Raw genomic sequence first — 20,101 nt, 5'->3', positions numbered from 1 at the left:
CAACAGCTCCATGTGGGGCTGAGTGGGGCCCTCAGAGGAATGGACCAGCCCTGGAGACAGCAGTGAGAGATTAGATATCAGATGGAAAACTGCCCCCACGCCTGCGCTCAGGGCACCTCTGGCCTCCTGCCCTTGAGCTAGGGGTCCCCGTCAAGTCCCATTCCAGTCCCAGTCTCACCGCGAGCTTAGCGTAGGGAGAGGTGTCCTTCCAGGAGAGAAACCTCCACTTCCAGCTTCAGCCACGCTCTCCAGGGCCAAGCCCCCGCGCAGCTCTAGGGGTTAGGAGAGGAATTGTGTCCAAGGGATTCCAGCGAGGGAAGGTTGGATAAACACGGCACTTAAGGGATGCAAAGGGAGGGGCCAAGGGGCAGGACAGCCCGCAGGAGCGAACATCTCCATAGTTATCTGTGAATCCTACAGAGAGTTCGTGTCTCACATGCTGGGCTGATGGGAGATCCTGTCTGTGCTGCGCCCAGCACCTTTGGGGGCCATAACAGTAACAGCGTTTCCAACGTGTGCAGAGTGGTGAGCGGGAGGGCCAAGGGCTCGTCACACTTATGCTCTCATCCCAGCAAAGAGGCACGTCCCTGGGTAGCCGTTTATTCCGTATAACAACAGGAGAAGGGGAGCAGTTGCTGAGTCACCCAATGGCCTTAGAAAATGACATGTTCGTTCCTGTTCCAAAGAGAAATGTAGCAACAGGCTGGCATCTTCGCAATGTGACAAGCACCACCCCAACCATGGGCCTTCCTGCAATGAAACCAGGAGGGGAGGGATAGCTCAGTGGTTTGAGCATGGGCCTGCTTAAGCCAGGGTTGGGAGTTCAATTTTTGAGGGGGCCATTTAGGGATCTGCGGAAAAATCAGTACTGGGTCCTGCTAGTGAAGGCAGGAGGCTGGACTCGATGACCTCTCGGGGTCCCTTCCAGTTCTAGGAGATCAGTATAGCTCCATATATTTATTATAGCTCAGCCCCATCCCTCTGAGCTGGGCAGCTCCTGACCCAGCTAAGAGTCTGTCGCTCTCTTACCTGCGCTTCCGCAGGTCCTGAGACATTCGTCGATGGAGGCAAACCTGTTCCCATTGCCCTCACAGCCGCCGTAAGTGAACGCCCTACACTTCTTGGTGAGCGAGTCGTAGAAGTAGCGGGTCTCGTAGGAAAAGCATGAGCCAGAGTCCACAGGGAGTTTGCAAACGGCATTAACTGCAGAGGAGGAAAGGGGGAAATCTGCGAAGGAACTCAGCCTCTCGCTGAGAGCGAACAAGGGCCCGGGCTCTGGAGTGGGTGAGAAGTGTGGGAGCTGGGGCTAACCAAGGACTTGACCCAAATGTCTGAGAGCTGTGGGTGTATCAGAGCCCCACGTGAAACCCAGGCACAAGAATTACGTGGAAGCACAGTGGGCCAGGTTTTCATGAACATTAGGCAGCCAAATGGGCAGACAAAATGCACGTGCAATTTCCCAAGCAAATTAGGTGCATAAATTGGCATGTTGAACATTCTAGGAAATGGGATTTGTCTACAAAATTGACATATTTTTTCTGCTGTCTTTATATAATTCATGTTAAACAATTTTGTCTAGACCTTAACTACTATAATTAGGAAAAACTGTAACACTGATTGACGTCATTTAGCGACAAGCAATACTGAAAACTCAGTGCCGAGGCAGTGCGCCCCGTCATGCTGGTTGACGGGATCGTGCAGCTCTGGAATCCACAGAGCCAGGGAACGGCCTGGAGGCTGGAGCAGGAGTTTGCCTGGGGATGCACTGCAGGACCTTGTGCCTGGTATGTACAACACCATCGCCTTTCACTGCTGATCAACCAAGCACTGAATATTGGAGGGTCCTGACAGTGTTGCCAGCTCTCATGATTTTGTCATGCATCTCATGATAATTATTGGTTTCCTTAAAGTGCCAGCTCCTGGAGTCAAGTGGATCTGTGATGATTTCAGCCTTCATTTTTAAAGAAAAAGTACATTTCTAGCCCTTGTGACTGTGAGGAAAGCTACAAAATGTGAGTCCAGTGCACTCTACAGGCTCAAAAGGCAGAAGGCAAATAAAAAGATCACCGCATCTACTACATTCACATCATCACATGGTTTTAAAGCCAATCTCATGATTTTTGGTGAGCCTGACTCCTGGTTTTTGAACATTTGGAGTTGGCAGTACTGTGTCCCCTGCCCCCACAGGGCCTGCTGTCTCTCTGTCACTCATGTTTTCAGTGTGGATGAAGGGGCAGTCAGTCAGACAGGGGGAGGACCCAGAGGGTGGGGAGCAGGGCAGCGAAGTGAAAGGTGAAAGGCCTGCAGTTACGCCTGCCAGTGCCCAGTAAGCGAGGGGCCGGGCTCATCCCAGGGCATAGCTGCATTCGGGATTAGGTTCGGACAGTCTAGTTTTGCTGTGTATCTCTGAGCCAAAGGCAAAGCTGGGCTCCTGGGCGCTCTCAGAGGTTAACGAGGAAATGCCCAGCATTGCCGTTTCTCAAGCAATGAAGTGTCTGAGACTGGGACTCACTCCTGATCCGTAAGCCCCCACCCCAGCAGTGCCAGAGACGAGCATGACTTGTCTGAGCCAGGCCAGCAGGTCTGCGGTCCTGGGGGAAAGACTATAGACGTGTTCTGCAGGATTGTTCTTGTCATTAACGCCCTAGCCTCCTCTGTACAGCCCCTAGCACAACGAGGCCCTGGTCTGTGCAGGCACTGCTGTGATGCAGCTAATCAATCCTTATAGTGGTAATCAACCCCTGCGGCCCCAACACCTTTGCATTAACATCTCGATTATCTGGCAGCTCCCGACCCAACTAGCCGAGCTTCTCTCACTCTCTTACCAGGTCGCACACAGGTCTCAAGACATTCATCTTTGGTGGCAAACCTGTTCCAATTGCCCTGGCAGCCGCCGTAACCTGAACTTCTCACATGTCTTGGTGACCAAGTTGTAGAAGTAGCGGGACACGTAGGCCTGACTTGGTCCAGGCTGCATAGGGAACTGGCAGATATTTGTATCTACAGAATAACGACAGACGGGTTAGGAGGAACGGGGGCGGGGGGAGCTCCGTGAAAGATCTCAGCCTCCTTATTCAACACCAACAAGGCCACGGGCTCCATGAGGGGTGAAAGAGGCAGCAACTGGGGTCGGACCTGAGGCTAAAAGAGACCTTGTCCCTAGTGCTAGAGAGCTGTATGTATCCGTTGTACCGAGCCCCACATACTATCAGTGCTCAGGAATGACATCATTAACATTAACATGCATGTGACGACGTGGATATTCACCCACGAAAGCTCATGCTCCAATACGTCTGTTAGTCTATAAGGTGCCACAGGACTCTCTGTCGCTTTTACCATTAACATTATTACGGCAGAAGGTTTCGGGCCAGGTTTTCAGAAGCATCAGGCAGATGAAGGGGCAGACAAAATGCGTGTGCCATTTGCCATTCAAATTAGGTGCCGAAATTGGCATGCTGAACACTCTGGGAATTGGGATCCAACTGCAAAAATCACTGAGCTTTCTTTTGCTGTTCTAACGTCACTTCCTTTAAGTGATTTTGTCCAGCTCGTAACAAAAATCTCCCCTACAACTGGAATAAAATGTAACGCTGATCAACGTCAAGGAGCTAAAAGCAAAACTGAAAGCTCAGTGCCGAGGCAGTGAGATCTGTCATGCTGGTGGAAGGGACGGTGCAGCTTTGAAATGGCATGCATCCCATGAAGTGGGTTTTAGCCCACGAAAGCTCATGCTCACATAAATGTGTTAGTCTCTAAGGTGCCACAAGGACTCCTCGTTCTTTGAAATCCTGACGTCCTGAGCCAGGGAGGCTGCAGTTGGAGCTCTGTCTGGGGATGCACAGGAGGATCTTGTCCCCAGTATTGACAAAACCTTTTCACTGCTGATCAAAGTGACGTGGAATGAAACCAGCCCGGTAACTCTCAGGAGAGTCCCCGGCTGGGGTGGCTGCTGGGTGACTGGGGAACCCTGAATGTATCTCAGTGACATCATCACGCACCCCTGCTGGGTAATGAACTTACACTGGTCAGGTTTCTGACCAGGGCAAGACGGTTCAGTTTTGGGGTGCAAGGCTGGGGGCTTGGCAGATTTGCTGGTGCCTTTCTCTGTGGGATTCATGAGCGGCTCTGCGAGCATTCATGCAATCTAGCTGGGTGTGGAGCGCCACCTCCTGTTGTGCTGAGTGATCACAGCGCCTGGAGGGGTTTTCTGCTTGTCACTCGCGAAGCATTGTGAGAGTCGGCCCAGGCTGGAGAGTTAAGGGGGCCCAGCAGAACCCCAGTTCCAGGTTGTACCCCAGGGATCCCATTACAAGGACCCCTGAGCAAAGGCAAAGGTCGTGGGCGCTCTCAGGGGTTAACGAGGAAATGCCCAGCACCCATGGCCACCGTGTGAGCTGTTTCTCCAGTGTCCTGCCCCTTGAGCCCCCGCCCCAGCTGTGCCAGAGACGAGCATGACTCCTCTGAGCCAGGCCAGCAGGTCTGCGGTTCTGGGTGCCAGGCTACAGACGTGTTCAGCAGGATTGTTATTGCCATTAACACCGTAGCCCGGGGCCTCCAGAGCAGGCTGGGATGCAGAGATTTGGGGGACCTTCAGCTGAGTTCCAACGCCATCACGAGCAGTACCATGAACTCCTCTCAAAGTACCCATCCTCAGCCCTCCCACCCTTTGCCTAGTCCGACTGTGAGCTCCTCGGGGCAAGGGCAGTGCTCAGCACGTTGGGACATGATCTCTGGTGGGTCCCCTAGGCATCGCCATGATACAGCTAATAATGGAGATCAGCTCCTGTGGCCCCAGCATCTTTGCATTAACGTCTTTGTTCCTGGCCAGCTCACAGTCCAACGAGCTGAGTTGCTCTTGCTCTCTTACCTGGGCTGCCACAGGCCTTGAGACATTCATTTTTACTGGCAAACCTGTTCCCATTGCCCTCGCAGCCGCCATAAACAAACTCCTCACAGCTGTCGGTGACCGAGTTGTAGAAGTAGCGGGTCATGTAGGAAAAACATGAGCCAGCATCCACAGGGAGCTTGCAGACCTCTTGAACTACAGAAGAAAGACAGCTGGGTTAGGAGAAAAGGGGGGTCCTCTGCAAAGAATCTCAGCTGCCTCATTCAAAACTAACAGGCTCTTGGGCTCCAGGCTGGTTGTGAGGTGCAGAAGCTGGGATAGGAGATGGGGCTAAAAGAAGACCTTGACCCTAGCACATGAGAGCTGTGCGAGTGTATCTGGAGTATCAGCACCCTGTCAAACCCATGCTCAAGAATTACGTCATTTAAATGATATGCTGAAGAACGTTTAGGGCCAGGACTGTCAGGCAGACAAATGGGCAAGCAAAATGTATGTGCAATTTTTCATGCAAATTAGGTGCAAATGGTAGGAGGGAAAACAGCAGAATAAAGACAATGGAATTCAAGAAATTACCCCTTAGCAAACTCTGAGAATTGATAGGTAAGATCCCACGGGAAGCAAGTCTAAGGGGGGAAAAGAGTTCAGGAGAGTTAGCTGCTTTTTATTAAGAGCACAAGCGCAAACTATCTCAAAGTATAGGAAAGATAGGAAGTCTGGTAAGAGACCACCCTGGCTAACCCAGGAGATCTTCAATGACATGACACTCAAAACGGAGCCAAATGAAGAGGCTCAAATTATGAAGGATGGATATAAAAACAACAACACAAGCACGTAGGGACAAAATTAGAAAGGTCCTGGCACAAAATGAGATCAAACTAGCTAGGGACATAAAGGGTAACAAGGAAACATTTTACAAATAGATTAGAAGCAAGAGGAAGTCCAAGGACAGGGGGGGTGGGGGAGAGAAAGACAATAACAGAAAACACAGCAATGACGGAAGCATTAAATGTCCTTTTTCTTTCAGTTTTCACCAAAAAGGTTAGCAGTGATCAGGTGACTGATATAGTGAACATCAGTGTAAACGGGGCAGGCTCTGAGGCTGAAATAGGGAAAGAACAAGTTAAGAATTACTTAGACAGGTTAGATGCCTTCAAGTGGCAGGGCCTGACGAAATACATCCTAGAATACTTAAGGAACTGACTCAAGAGATTTATGAGCCATTAGCATTTATCTTTGAGACCTCATGGCTAAGCCTACGATTTTGTCACGGAGGTCGCAGAAGTCACGGAATCTGTGACTTCCAAAGACCTCCGTGAGACTTCACCCCCGGCAGCTGGGAGCTGCAGGGTCCCATCGCCTCCCGCAGCGGCAGAGAGTTGCGAGGTATCCCTGCCACCTGAGGCAGCAGGCCCCCAAGCTCTGAGCTGTCATGAGTAGCAGGGGTACCCCGCAGCTCCCTGGCCACTGCAGGGGACAGGGGGATCCCCGCAGCTCCCTGGCCACCGTGGGGGGTAAGGGCATCCTGGAGCTCTGAGGTCCCATAGGTGGTGAGGGCCCTGGAGCTCCCAGCCATCCCACGGCTGCCCAGCCCCTTCCCATTTTATGAGGGATATTTTTAGTAAAAGTCAGGGACAGGTCATGGGCTTCCATGAATTTTTCTTTATTGCCCGTGACCTGTCCCTGACTTTTACTAAAAATATCCATGACAAAATCTTAGCCTTACTCATGGAGGATCAAAGAGATCCCAGAGGACTGGAAAGGGGCAAATATAGTACCTAGTCATAAAAAGGGGAATAAAGACAACCCAGGGGATTATAGACCAATCAGCTTAACTTCAGTACCCAGAAAGATAATGGAGCAAATAAGCAAACAATCAATTTGTAAGCACCTAGAAGATAATAAGGGGATAAGTAACAGTCAATATAGATTTGTCAAAACAAATCATGTCAAGCCAACCTAGTATCCTTCTGTGACAAGGTAACAAGACTTGTGGATGGTGGGGACTGGTAGATTTGATGCATTTTGACTTTGGTAAGGCTTTTTGATACTATCTCACACAACCTTCTCATAAACAACTAGAGAAATATAGCCTAGACAAACCTATTATAAGGTAGTGCACAACTGGTTGGAAAAGCATACTCAGAAAGTAGTTATCAATCATTCACAGTCAAGCTGGAAGGACATATCGAGTGGGGTCTTGCAGGAATCTCTCCTGGGTCTGGTTCTGTTTGCTATCTTCATAAATGATTTGGATAAATGCATCAAGACTACTCAGAAAGTTTGCAGATGATACTAAGCTGGGAGGGGTTGCAGTGATTTGAAAGACCGGATTAAAATTCAGAATTATCTTTACTAACTGGAGAAATGGTCTGAAGTAAACAAGATGAAATTCAATCAGGACAAATGCAAAGTGCTCCACTTAGGAAAGAACAATCAGGTGCACACATACAAACTGGGAAATAATTGCCTAGGACGGAGTACTGCGGAAAGGGATCTGGGGGTTATAGTTAAGGCTGCGAGTCTGTCACGGAAGCCATGGAAAGTTCCGTGACCTCTGTGACTTCTGCAGTGGCTGGTGTGGCTGGGCCGAGGGCTGCCTGGCCAGCTCGGGCAGCCCCTGGGCCAGTCACACCGGCCGCTGCTGGGGCAGTCTCGGACCACCACGCCCCACATCCTCCAGCAGCAGCAGGAGTTTGGGTGTGGGAGGGGGCTCAGGGCAGGGGCGGGGGGTTGGGGCACAGGGGGTGGGTATGGGCTCCAGGCGGCACTTACCTCAGGGCAGCTCCCCGGAATTGGCAACACATCCCTCGGCTCCTAGGCAGAGGCGCAGCCAGTCCCCAGGTCGCTCCCTCTCCCCCCGAGCACCCAAATTTAGTCAGGGGTATATTGGATAAGTCATGGACAAGTCATGGGCTGTGAGTTTTTGTTTACTGCCTGTGACCTGTTCATGGCTTTTACTAAAAATATCCGTGACTAAAATGTAGGCTTAGTTATAGTGGATCACAAACTAAATATGAGACAACAATGTAATACTGTTGCAAAAAATACCGAACATCATTCTAGGATATATAGCAGGAGTGTTGTAAGCAAGACACAAGACGTCATTCTTTCAATCTGTTCAGCACTGATAAGGCCTCTGCCAGAGTACTGCATCCAGTTCTGGGCACCACACTCCAGGATAGATGTGGGCAACTTGGAGAAAGTCCAGAGAGCAACATAAATGATTAAAGGTCTAGAAAACATGATCTATGAGGAAAGATTGGAAAAACTGGGTTTGTTTAGTCCGAAGAAGAGAAGACTGAGGGGGGACATAATTACAATCTTCAAGTATGTAAAAGGTTGTTATAAAGAGGAGGGTGACAAATTGGTCTCCTTATTTATTGAAGACAGGGCAAGAAGCAATGGACTTAAATTGCAACAAAGGAGGTTTAGGTTGGACATTAGGAAAAACTTCCTAACAGGGTGGTTAAGCGCTGGAACAAATTGCCCAGGGAGGTTGTGGAATCTCCGTCACTGGAGGTGTTTAAGAGCAAGTTAGACAAACCCCTGTCTGGACCATCCCAGGTATTCGAAGATTTATTGAAAATCACCCCTGTGGCTCCGGCATCTTTGCATTAATGTGCCTCTGGCCTGGGCAGATCACAGCCCAACCGAGTTTCCATCATTACGGTACCTGGGCGTCCACATGTCTGGAAACATTCGTCTTTGGTGGCAAACCTGTTCTCGTTGCCCTGGCAGCCACCGTACCTGAACTCCTCACACTTCTTGGTGGCCGAGTTGTAGAAGTACTGGGTCGTGTAGGCCTGACACGGGCCAGGCTGCACAGGGAGCTGGCAGATATTTACATCTACAGAATAAAGAGAGACAAGTTAGGAGGAAAAGGGAGGAACTCTGCAATTCAAAACTCCTAATTCAAAACTAACTAGGCCCAGTCTTGTGGGGGTTGGGGGATGCAAGGTGCAGCAGCGCGGTGGGAGTTGGGGCTACCAGACAACTTTGTCTCCAGTGCATGAGAGCTGTGTGTGTATCAAGACCCTGTGTGAAACCCAGTCTCAGGAATCACAGGCTGTAGACATGCTCAGCAGGATTGTTATTGTCATTAAGTCTCTAGCAGGGGCTTCCAGAGCGGGCTGGAGTGCAGCTACCAGGACTTGGGGGACCTTCAGGTGAGTTCACTCCCCTCATGAGCTGTACCCTGGACTCCTCTCAAAGTACCCATCCTCAGCCCCTCCTCCCCTTTGTCTAGTGAGACTGCGAACTCCTCGGGCAAGGGCTGTCTCTGTGCGTCTGTGCAGCGCCTGGCACGCCGGGGTCCTGATCTCTGTCGGAGCCTCTAGGGCTAGGCACTGCTGTGATGCAGCCAATCAACCATGGAGATCAGCCCCAGCATCCTTGCATTAATATCTCTCTCACCTGGGCAGCTCACAACCCAACTAGCTGAGTTTCTCTTGCTCTCCTACCTGAGCTTCCACAGGTCTTGAGACATTCGTCCATATTGGGAAACCTGTTTGCATTGCCCTGGCAGCCGCCGTAAATGAACTCCTCGCACCTCTTGGTGACCGAGTTGTAGAAGTAGCTGGGCACGTAGGTAAAACATGGGCCGGGTTCCATAGGGAGCTTGCAGATCTCTTTAGTTGCAGAAGAAAGACAGACAGGTTAGGATGGAAGGAGGGAAATCGGTGAAGCATCTCAGCCTTCACATTCCAAATGAACAGGGCACCAGTCTCCAGGGTGGGTGTGAAGTGGCTGCAGGGGTGGGAGATGGGGTAAACGAGGGCCTTGTCATTAACGCATGGAAGCTGTGAGTGTATCTGGTGTATCAGAGCCCCATGTAAAACCCCGTCTGAAGCATTATACCATTTAAACTAGTAGCTTAAGAACAGTTCGGGCCAGATTTTCAGACACGTCGGGCAGACAAATAGGCAGACAAAATGCATATGCAGTTTTCCATGAAAAACTAGGAGCATAAGTCAGCGTGCTGAAAACTCTCGGAAATGGGACTTGTCTGCAAAATGTACTTACAATTTTTTCTGCTATTTTGATACAATTTCTTTGTAGCTCTTTTATCTAGATCTTAACAAAAATTCACCTAAAACTACGATAAACTGTAACACTGACTGATGTCATTTCGCTACAAGCAATATTGAAATCTCAGTGCAGAGGCAGTGAGACCCCGCACGCTGGTTGAAGGGATGGTGCAGCTCTGAAATCCTGATGTCCTGAGCCAGGGAAAGGCCTGGAGGCTGAAGTGGGACCTTTGCCTTTGCAGGAGTACGGACAATCCCATCACCTTTCTCTGCTGATCAGATGGACACGGAGTGACACCAGCCCAGTAACTCTCGGGAGAGTCCCCGGCTGGGGTAGCTGCTGGGCGACTGGGGAACCCTGAATGTATCTCAGTGACATCATCACGCACCCCCTGCTGCATCGTGCTAAAGAGTGTCGCACACTCGGCTTGTAATAAATAACGCCGGAAGGTGGCTGCTGCTTCGGCTTTCTGGACACCAGGATCCTGAGCCAAAGGCAGCCTGGGCCCGTGGGCGCTCGCCCGGGGTTAGAGAGGTAATGCCCGGCACCCATGGCAGCTGGGTGAGCCATTTCTCCAGTGTCTGAGACTGGGACTCACTCCTGCTCCTCCAGCCCCCGCCCCACTGGGCCAGAGATGAGCATGACTCCTCTGAGCCAGGCCAGCAGGTCTGCGGTTCTGGGTGCCAGGCTACAGACGTGTTCAGCAGGATTGTTATTGTCATTAACGCCCTAGCCAGGGGCCTCCGGAGCAGGCTGGGATGCAGCTACCGGGACTCGGGCACCTTCAATTTAGTTTCAGGTCCCAGCACGAGCTGTACTATGGACTCCTCACACGCTCGTCCTCAGCCCTCCTCCCTTTGCCTAGCCAGAGTGTGAGCTCCTCGGGCCAGGGCTGCCTCTCGCCGCGTCTCTGCAGCGCCCGGCATGCTGGGGTCCTATCTCTGCTGGATCCCCTAGGCACTGCTGTGATGCAGCCAGTCAGTCATTAGAGGGGAGATCCAGTCGCTGTGGCCCCAGCTGCTTTGCATTCACATCCCTCTGACCAGCTCCTGACCCAACTAGCTGAGGTTCCGTAATTCTCTTACCAGGCTGTCCACATGTCTTGAGACATTCGACTTTAGAGGCAAACCTGTTCTCGTTGCCCTGGCAGCCACCGTACCTGAACTCCTCACATTTCTTGGTGACCGAGTTGTAGAAGTAGCGGGTCATGTAGGCCTGACACGGGCCAGGCTCCGCAGGGAGATTGCAGATCTCTTTAGCTACAGAATAAAGAGAAACAAGTGAGGAGGACCAGGGAGACTCCGTGAAGGAGCTCAGTCTCCTCTTTCAAAGCTAGCAGTCTTCCGCCCCAGGCTAGCAGTGATGTCCAGCAGCTGGAGTGGAGATGATCTGGTCCTTGGTGCATGAGAAAGGTGTGCGCATCTGGTGTATCAACCCCATGTAAAACCCATTCTCAAGAATTACATCATTTCAACTATTATCAGAAGAACAGTTAGGGCCAGATTTTCAGACATGCTATGCAAACAAACGGGCAGACAAAATGCACAAGCAGTTTTCCATACAAATTAAGCGCATAAACTGGCATGCTGAACATTCTGGGAATTGGGATCCACTGCAAAAATTACTGACCTTTTTCTGATGTTTTAATATTGTATCTTTGTGATCATTTTGTCTAGGTGTCAATTACAATCTCACCTACAGCTGGAATAAACTGTAACGCTGATTAACGTCATTTCGCTACAAGCAAAACTGAAATCTCAGTGCAGAGGCAGTGAGACCCTGCACGCTGGTTGAAGGGATGGTGCAGCTCTGAAATCCTGATGTCCTGAGCCAGGGAAAGGCCTGGAGGCTGAAGTGGGACCTTTGCCTGGGGATGGACTGCAGGAGTACAGACAATCCCATCGCCTTTCGCTGCTGATCAGATGGACACGGAGTGACACCAGCCCAGTAACTCTCGGGAGAGTCCCCGGCTGGGGTGGCTGCTGGGCGACTGGGGAACCCTGAATGTATCTCAGTGACATCATCACGCACCCCCTGCTGCATCGTGCTAAAGAGCGTCACACACCCGGCTTGTAATAAATAACGCCGGAAGGTGGCTGCTGCTTCGGCTTTCTGGACACCAGGATCCGTGAGGCAAAGGCAGCCTGGGCCCGTGGGCGCTCTCCCGGGGTTAGAGAGGAAATGCCCGGCACCCATGGCAGCTGGGTGAGCCATTTCTCCAGTGTCTGAGACTGGGACTCACTCCTGCTCCTCCAGCCTCCGCCCCACTGGGCCAGAGACGAGCATGACTCCTCTGAGCCAGTCCAGCAGGTCTGCAGTTCTGGGTGCCAGGCTACAGACGTGTTCAGCAGGATTGTTATTGTCATTAACGCCCTAGCCAGGGGCCTCCGGAGCAGGCTGGGATGCAGCTGCCGGGACTCGGGCACCTTCAATTTAGTTTCAGCTCCCAGCATGAGCTGTACCCAGTGGTGTAGCCAGCTTCTCAGTGCAGGGGGAGCAACCATAAAAAAGGCGCCCCCCCTTGGCTCCTCCTCTGTCCACGCCCCTCCTTGGCTCCTCCTCCGGCCACTCCGCGCCCCCCCCCTTGGCTCCTCTGGCCACGCTGCGGCCATGCTGCACCCCCCCTCGGAGGGGCTGGGGGGGGAGGGCTGGGCTCAGGGGAAGGGGTGGCTGGCGGGCGCTGCTCGCTTCTCCCAGGGGCTGGTGGGAGCGGAGCAGTGGGGCGGGCACCAGCTGGCGGGCAGATCCCCTCTCCCCGGCAGCTTCCTGCTTCCCTCGGCCCAGAAACAAGAAGCTGCCGGGGAGAGGGGATCTGCCCGCCAGCTGCGGAGCGCTCGGCCGCTGAGCCCTGAGCCGCCGCTGCAGGCGGCCGCGGGCGATGTTGGGCCGCGTGGGGCGCGATGGCCAAGGAGCTGGCCCCTTCGCTCCTCCGGCCATGCCCGCCGCCCCACCCCCCAATGGCTCTTCCGGAGTCCGACTGTGCTGCCCCCCCACTTGCCTGCAGGATTTCAGTGGTGGCCCGGCAGGCGCCGCTTTTGAAAAATGTACTGAGGGGAAGTGGCTGCTTCCCCTGAACCCCCCTAGCTACGCTACTGGCTGTACCATGGACTCCTCTCACACGCTCGTCCTCAGCCCTCCTCCCTTTGCCTAGCCAGAGTGTGAGCATCTCAGGCCAGGGCTGCCTCTCACTGCGTCTCTGCAGCGCCCGACATAGAATCATAGAATCTCAGGGTTGGAAGGGACCTCAGGAAATATCTAGTCCAACCCCCTGCTCAAAACAATTCCCAATTAAATCATCCCATCCAGGGCTTTGTCAAGCCTGACCTTAAAAACCTCCAAGGAAGGAGACTCCACCACCTCCCTAGGTAACGCATTCCGGTGCTTCACCACCCTCCTAGTGAAATAGTGTTTCCTAATATCCAACCTAGACTTCCCCCACTGCAACTTGAGACCATTGCTCCTTGTTCTGTCATCTGCCACCCCTGAGAACAGCCGAGCTCCATCCTCTTTGGAACCCCCCTTCAGGTAGTTGAAAGCAGCTATCAAATCCCCCCTCATTCTTCTCTTCTGGAGACTAAACAATCCCAGTTCCCTCAGCCTCTCCTCATAAGTCATGTGCTCCAGACCCCTAATCATTTTTGTTGCCCTCCGCTGGACTCTTTCCAATTTTTCCACATCCTTCTTGTAGTGTGGGGCCCAAACTGGACACAGTACTCCAGATGAGGCCTCACCAATGTCGAATAAAGGGGAACGATCACGTTCCTCGATCTGCTGGCAATGCCCCTACTTATACAGCCCAAAATGCCGTTAGTCTTCTAGGCAACAAGGGCACACTGTTGACTCATATCCAGCTTCTCGTCCACTGTGACCCCTAGGTCCTTTTCTGTAGAACTGCTGCCTGGCCACTCGGTCCCTAGTCTGCATGATGGGGTCCTGGGTCTGCTGGATCCTCCAGGCCAGTGGTTCTCAAAGCCAGTCTGCCGCTTGTGCAGGGAAAGCCCCTGGCAGGCCGGGCCGGTTTGTTTACCTGCCGTGTCCGCAGGTTCGGCCGATTGTGGCTCCCACTGGCCGTGATCGCCGCTCCAGGCCAATGGGGGCTGCTGGAAGTGGCGGCCAGCACATCCCTCGTCCCACGCCGCTTCCTGCAGCCCCCATTGGCCTGGAGCAGAGAACCACTGGTCTAGGCACTGCTGTGATGCAGCCAGTCAGTCATTAGAGTGGAGATCAGTCTCTGTGACCCCAGCTGCTTTGCATTTACGTCTCTATCACCTGGGCAGCTCATGACCCAACTAGCTGAGTATCTTTTGCTGTCTTACCTGAGCTTCCACAGGTCTTGAGGCACCTGAACACAGTGTCAAACCTGTTTGCATTGCCCTGACAGCCGCCATAAACGAACTCCTCACAGGTCTTGGTGACCGAGTTGTAGAAGTAGTTGCGGCTGTAGGTGAAACATGGGCCGGGTTCCGCAGGGAGATTGCAGATGGCGTTAGCTACGGAGCAAAGAAAGATGGGTTAGGAAGAAAGGGGGAACCCTGCAATGGATCTCAGCTGCCTGATTTGAAACTAACGGGGGCCCAGTCTCAAGGGTCGATGCAAGCGGCAGGGCCTGGGGTGGGTGATGGGGATAAACGAGGACCTTGTTGCTAATGCGTGAGAGCTGTGAGTGTCTCTGGGGTATCAGAACCCCTATGCAAAACCCATCCTCAAGGATTATGTCGTTTAAATTAGTAGTTGAAGAACGTTCAGGACTAGAGAGGCCTCTCCCCAAACCGAACAGACTGGTACGGAGTAGCCCAGGGCAGTGGAGTCTGGAGAAGTTTTTGGAGAAGTTAAACAGAGAAGTGGGCAGACAAATCATATGCCCAGTTGCACACCTAAACTGAATGCACAGTTACTGAGCATGTATGTAAACTGTCTACCTACACATGCATGCTCATGGTCTTTGGACTGCTTAAGGTCATTTACATGCCCGGTTTTCCTGCTTGCAGGTACTGTCATGGCAGTTTTGCTTGAAAATATATTGCACAGATTTGGATGGGGAACATTTTTATAAATGAATTTTGTTATTTCCCCAGCCCTGAGGCTCCCAAGACAGGACTAGAATCCAGCTCCCAGAACTAATGAGCTGTTTTCACTTAGTGTCATTCCCACCTAAATCTGGGCTCCTCCCAGAGCTCCTGGTGATCACGCCTGGTGACAGTGGCGCTGTGTTAATTAGATGGACTATGTAGGCCAAAAGTGTTAACATAACCCAGCCCCATCCAACATTAAACAGTGTTAATCAAGGTCTGGGGCTTGGAATACAGAGACCTCAGCCTGCTCAGCAACGGGGCAAACACCCCAGTAAAAATCTTTTGAACCTTTTATTAAAGATACAGAAAAGTAGGGAAAACAGTTGAAGCCTTTGAAACATTAAGCATTAAATAAGGCTTTTGTTTTAACCCCATCCCTTGGTCCATGTCCCTTTAGCTGGAGAGAGTTTCAGAAGGAAACCTCCCCTTCTCTGGCCTCTCTTAGCTGGTAGTGAAGACGCACCAACTGTCTCGCTGCAGGAAAAAGAAGACGTTAGCTGAGATGGGCTGGAGCTGTTGTTGCTGTTGTTGTTAAAGTCTGAGTCCATTTTATCCCAGGTGGTGACTGGGATTCACCTGGCGCTGATGGGGAGACGATGTCATCTGGGTCCCTCTCTCTTTAGGTCATTGTGGTCAAGACATCTCTCGTGGTCAGGGTGACAAAGGCCTGAGACCCCAGGAAATGAGGCGGGTGGGTGGCAGTCATGATGGTGAAGCTCGTTCCAGTAGCCTCTGTCTCTTCTTCCATCTTCCCCCCAAAGTCTTTTTCTTAAGAACATAAGAATGACCAGACTGGGTGTAACAGGCAGCTTGGAGGGCTGCACTGCCTAGTGGTTAGAGCACGTGGCCCTCAGTCCCCCGCTTGGTTGAGGAGCCTCAGTCTTGAAGGCCAAAGGGGGTAGGGGGATCTGGGCCCTCCCTCTGCACCGTGTCCCAGCCCAGGACCCTATGTACATCAACCCTCGAATAGGGGGGCCCTCCAGCAGGGAGTCAGAATCTGCGGCCCTGGCCTGCTCCCTACCAGTCTGTTCAGGTTGGGGGAGAGGCCGTTCTAGCCCAGTTTGCTGGACAGCTGACTTCCCGGAGAGTCTTACCACGGTGCAAGGCTCCTTCGGGCAGGTCTGCCGCAAGCTGGTGGGGGTGAGCCCCACGGTGTCTCTGGGGTCTGCCCAGGTGCTGGAGGGTCCTTGGCTATTGCCCTTGGCTGGGGAGTCCGTGATTACTCCCGTCTGGCTGCCCTGCCTGGCCAGCTGGTGATCCCGCCTCTTTGCCCGTCAGCCCCAAACTGGGCCAGGCTCTCTCCTGCTCTTCCCCCCCAGGTCTGGCCTTCACTGCACTGGAATAGGGCTGGGCTAGCTCCGTAACCACTCTGTGCTGGCTGACAGCGTCTCTGCTTCCTCACCCTGGGTCAGACCAATGGTCCATCTCGCTCAGGAGCCGATCTTCTGACAGTGGCCAAGGTCAGATGTTTCAGCGGGTCTGAGCAGAACAGGGAATCGTCAAGTGATCCAGCCCCTGTCGTCTAGTCCCAGCTTCTACCAGTCAGATATTTAGGGACACCCGGAGCATGGGGTAGCATCCCTGACTGGCTAATAGCCATTGATGGACCTATCTTCCAGGAACTTCTCTCATTCTTTTTTGAACCCCGTTATATTTTGGCCTCCACAACATCCTCCGGCAACAAGTTCCACAGGTTGACTGTGCACTGTGTGAAGAAACACTTCCTTTTGTTTGTTTTAAACCTGCTGCCTGTTCATTTCATTGGCTGCCTCTGGCTCTTGTGTTATGTTAAGGGCTAAATAACACTTCCTTGTTCACTTTCTTAGGGCCCACGAAGGCAGCGCAGAGGGTGGAAGAGCCCATCCCCCTCATTATTTTGTCCACCAATTAGGTCTAATATCGGACACATCAATTTGGGGTCATTATTTTCCGATTCCACATCTTCTGTTTTTACCAAGTGTGATTTAAACACAGCCCTTGAACCACAACGGTAGGGCCTTTTCTCTAGATTAGTTCAGCCAGTTTCCTTTTCACACCTTCCCCGTCAGCATTTGTTGCTCTGTGGTATTGTTACATCTGAACGAGGAGCCAGCGCAGAGCTGTCCAAAGGCACATGGGGGCGGGGACTGAGCAGGAGAGGGGCAGATCCTGGGGGGATTGTTTGGGTGGGGCAGGGAGGGGAGGCCATGGTAGCACAGGGCCCTCAGCCCATGCAGTCCATCTCCCAGGGTCAGGGCCGGAGTGGTCCCTGCAACAGTGGGCAGGACAGCAATTGCCAGGGCCCAGGCTGCTTCCTGGGCAGCCGGGAGAGGTGAGCAGTCGATCGACCCCCAGCCTGGGCTCGGCCATAGGCTTGGTGAGTCTCTTGCCCTTGGCTCCCCTACGGGAGCCCCCGCTCCTGGGCGATCTCACTGGTTCTGGCAGGAGTTCAGCTCACCCCCTGTGGGGTCTGTTCAGACTCCAGCTACGGTTCGCTGGTCTGCAGCCCCTAGCGCCGCTCCCCAGGTCCTGCCACAGGTCGCTGGCAAGGGGCAGCCCTCCAGGGTCCCTTGGTATCAACCTGGTAGTGCCTGTCTGTGCCAACCAGTGTGTGTGCGGGGAGATGGGGCTGGCCCCTGCCTCAGGCTGGGCTCCCCTCCTCCCGAGCTCACTAGCAGCCCCCAGCAGCCTCCCTGCTCCTGAGGAAACGTCTCCCCCGTTCCTGTGGCCACTGGCACTGTCTGAAGCTGCCCGCGGCAGGGGCAGCATGTTCTGCAGGGGGCCGAACTGGGGCTGCCTGAGTGCAGGAAGGCGCCTGCCTTTGGACCTGGCCGTGGTGGGGGGTCCCATCAGCCGGAGGTGTAATAGGGAAAGACCCAGAAGGACGTGGGGAGGGCCTGGATGGGGGGTGGGGGTGACGGAGAGCGTAGGGGAGGGGAGGGAAGAGAGCTCACACTGACCAGTGCATGGCAGGGAGACACCCAAGGGCACATCCCAGAGCCAGGCTGCGACCCAGCCCGGAGGGAGACGAGTCCGAGGGGGTGTCGGAGCCATGGACATGGGGGGTTCACCAGGGAGAGCCTAGAGGGTAGAAAGACTCCAGGAGCAGCCAGGGGGCTGGGGAGACGCAGGGGGGCTCCGTGTCCTGGAGCGGGAGGGGAAGAGGGAAAGGCCGGGGACAGAGCAAGGAGGCATCCCTGGGGCGAAGAGGGGGAGCCCTGGGGACAGTCCCACGCCCGGGGGCGAGAGACACTGGGGTTGGCAGCAGGGCCAGGGACACTGCAAGGGGCTGTGTCGCGTGGGGGATACGGGGCAGTAGACGCTGAGAGCAAACGGAGCTGGGGGCAGGCAGGAGGGAAGCACTGGCTGCCGGGCTGGGTGGGGAGCCAGGGCAGGGAGCCCTCACCTTGACGGAGCTGCCCAGAGGCAGGTGTCAGGTCAGCCCAGAGGGTGAGGAGCCCCAGGAGGAGGTGGCCTGATTTCATGGTGCTGCGGGGCCAGGATTCCCAGCACCGAGCTGCCCCAGCTTATATAGCATCACGCCAGCCTGGCACTGCCGTCCCAGGAGGGGCCATTACACAAGTGAGCCGCTCCCGGTGTCTGCCCCTCCCAAAGGGAACAGGGAAGCAGCAGGGCCCTGCGAGAGTTGGGAAACGTCCCTGGTGAGGGAGGTGGAAATGTAATAACAGGCTGCAGAGGTGAGTTCATGTTTCCAGGCGGCTCCGCGCCCTGCCTGGGACACCGGGACAAACAGCTGACCCCAGAGCCACTGAGCACTGGGCTGCCCTGGAGTGAACCTCTCGTGAAGCCCACCCAGTGCCGGCCCCAGGAGCTGTGCGGGACGGGACCTCTCAGCTCACGGCAAAGAGCTGGTTCCCCAGAGCCAGATCTGTCATTCTCCCAACACGCCTCCAGCCCTCCTCTTCCCTCTCCTGCTTCCCGTGAGGAGCTGCTGGGCCCAGGCCTGTCATGCTGTAATTCCTAACACTGGCCCACCGGCCTGGCAGCTCCCCATGGCCCAGAAAGCAGCACTCATGAGCCCGCTCCTCCCCAGAGCTGGCTGCAGGGACAGCTCCAGAACCGAACCCTGCCCCTCGCACGCTGCCCCCGTGGGCTGGGGGCTAAGGGAGGGGTCGGTACATCCTTCTCGCTCTCCCCCCGGGTCTCTGACGCTCCTTCGGGGGGCAGGGATAAGGCACCCCCCAAACGCCTGGGCTATCCGTGTGTGTGTGGTGTGCTCTGGATCCCGCCCCGTCCATCTCTATTCCTCCGCCCCACCCCGCCCCGCAGGTTCCCTCAGCTGATATCTAACGATGGGGGCTGAATGTCTCTGCAGTGCTGACCCTTGTCTCTGGGATGTGACTGGAGGAGGGTGCGTGGGGAGGTCTTGGGGTTCCCGCCACAACCTCCCCATTAGGCTGTGATGACCCCAGATAAGCAGTACTCACATATCCCCGTTAGGGTCTGTTGACCCCGTATGAATGGCTCATGCACGTTCCCCTTAGGGTGTGATGACCCCGGTATGAGCGTACGCTCTGACCCTGACATCAGCCGCAGCCCTTACGGTAGCAAGCATCACCCAGCACAGGGTCAAAGCCCCTTCTGGCTGGGGGACGTGGGCTGGGGGGCTGTATGACTGTCCATCACACCATTGCTTTCCAAGGGCAGCACATTTGTGCTCTCCAGCTATTTGTAGGAGCTGCAGAGACATCACTGGGCAGGGGTAATTTATTACAACGGGGTCATAGGAGCCACAAACAGTGGAGGCATCTGCTCGACGTCTTAGGTGTCTGTACACAAATACAAGGAGTGTGTGGAATAAACAGGCTGAACTGGAAGGATTAGCACAGAAGCGAAATTATTACTCAGTTGGCATCACTGCGACTTGGGAGGCTAAATCTCATGGCTGGAATATTGGGACAGAGGGGTGTGGTAATCCAGGAGGACTGGCAGGGAAAAGGGGAGAGACGTTGCATGATACCTCAAGGATATGTACAGCTGTTCTGCGGTCCAGCACGAGGTGAGAAGCAGATGAGCTGAAAGTCTCTGTCTCAAACTAGCGCGGCCTGTGTGCGTTTTCTCCCTCTTCGTCGGGGAGTAGCCCTGGGCCCCCCTCGGCACTTTGCCAGCCCAGGGAGAGGGGCGCGCCTTGGACAGGCTGCTGAGAGCTGCCCTG

At 53.9% G+C, this 20,101-nt stretch overlaps 1 protein-coding gene across 1 annotated transcript; it reads right to left on the bottom strand.

The window, feature by feature from the left end:
- Positions 1-1,123: 1,123 nt before the first annotated feature.
- Positions 1,124-18,410, bottom strand: LOC128846427 (actinia tenebrosa protease inhibitors-like). The gene is made up of 10 exons (XM_054045523.1): positions 18,332-18,410; positions 14,191-14,364; positions 13,229-13,231; positions 10,960-11,127; positions 10,263-10,265; positions 9,307-9,474; positions 8,520-8,693; positions 4,868-5,041; positions 2,826-3,000; positions 1,124-1,203 (listed from the first exon to the last, which is right to left on the bottom strand). The coding sequence occupies exons 1-9, from the start codon at positions 18,408-18,410 to the stop codon at positions 2,852-2,854; spliced, it is 1,092 nt and encodes a 363-aa protein (XP_053901498.1). The 3' UTR covers positions 1,124-1,203; positions 2,826-2,851.
- Between the last annotated feature and the right edge of the window lie 1,691 nt (positions 18,411-20,101).

This window comes from Malaclemys terrapin, chromosome 12 (genome assembly GCF_027887155.1).
Source record: "Malaclemys terrapin pileata isolate rMalTer1 chromosome 12, rMalTer1.hap1, whole genome shotgun sequence".
NCBI classification, from domain to species: Eukaryota; Metazoa; Chordata; order Testudines; family Emydidae; genus Malaclemys; species Malaclemys terrapin.
Note: the sequence above shows the minus strand (reverse complement) of the source record. Positions and strands in the feature narration are given on the sequence as shown.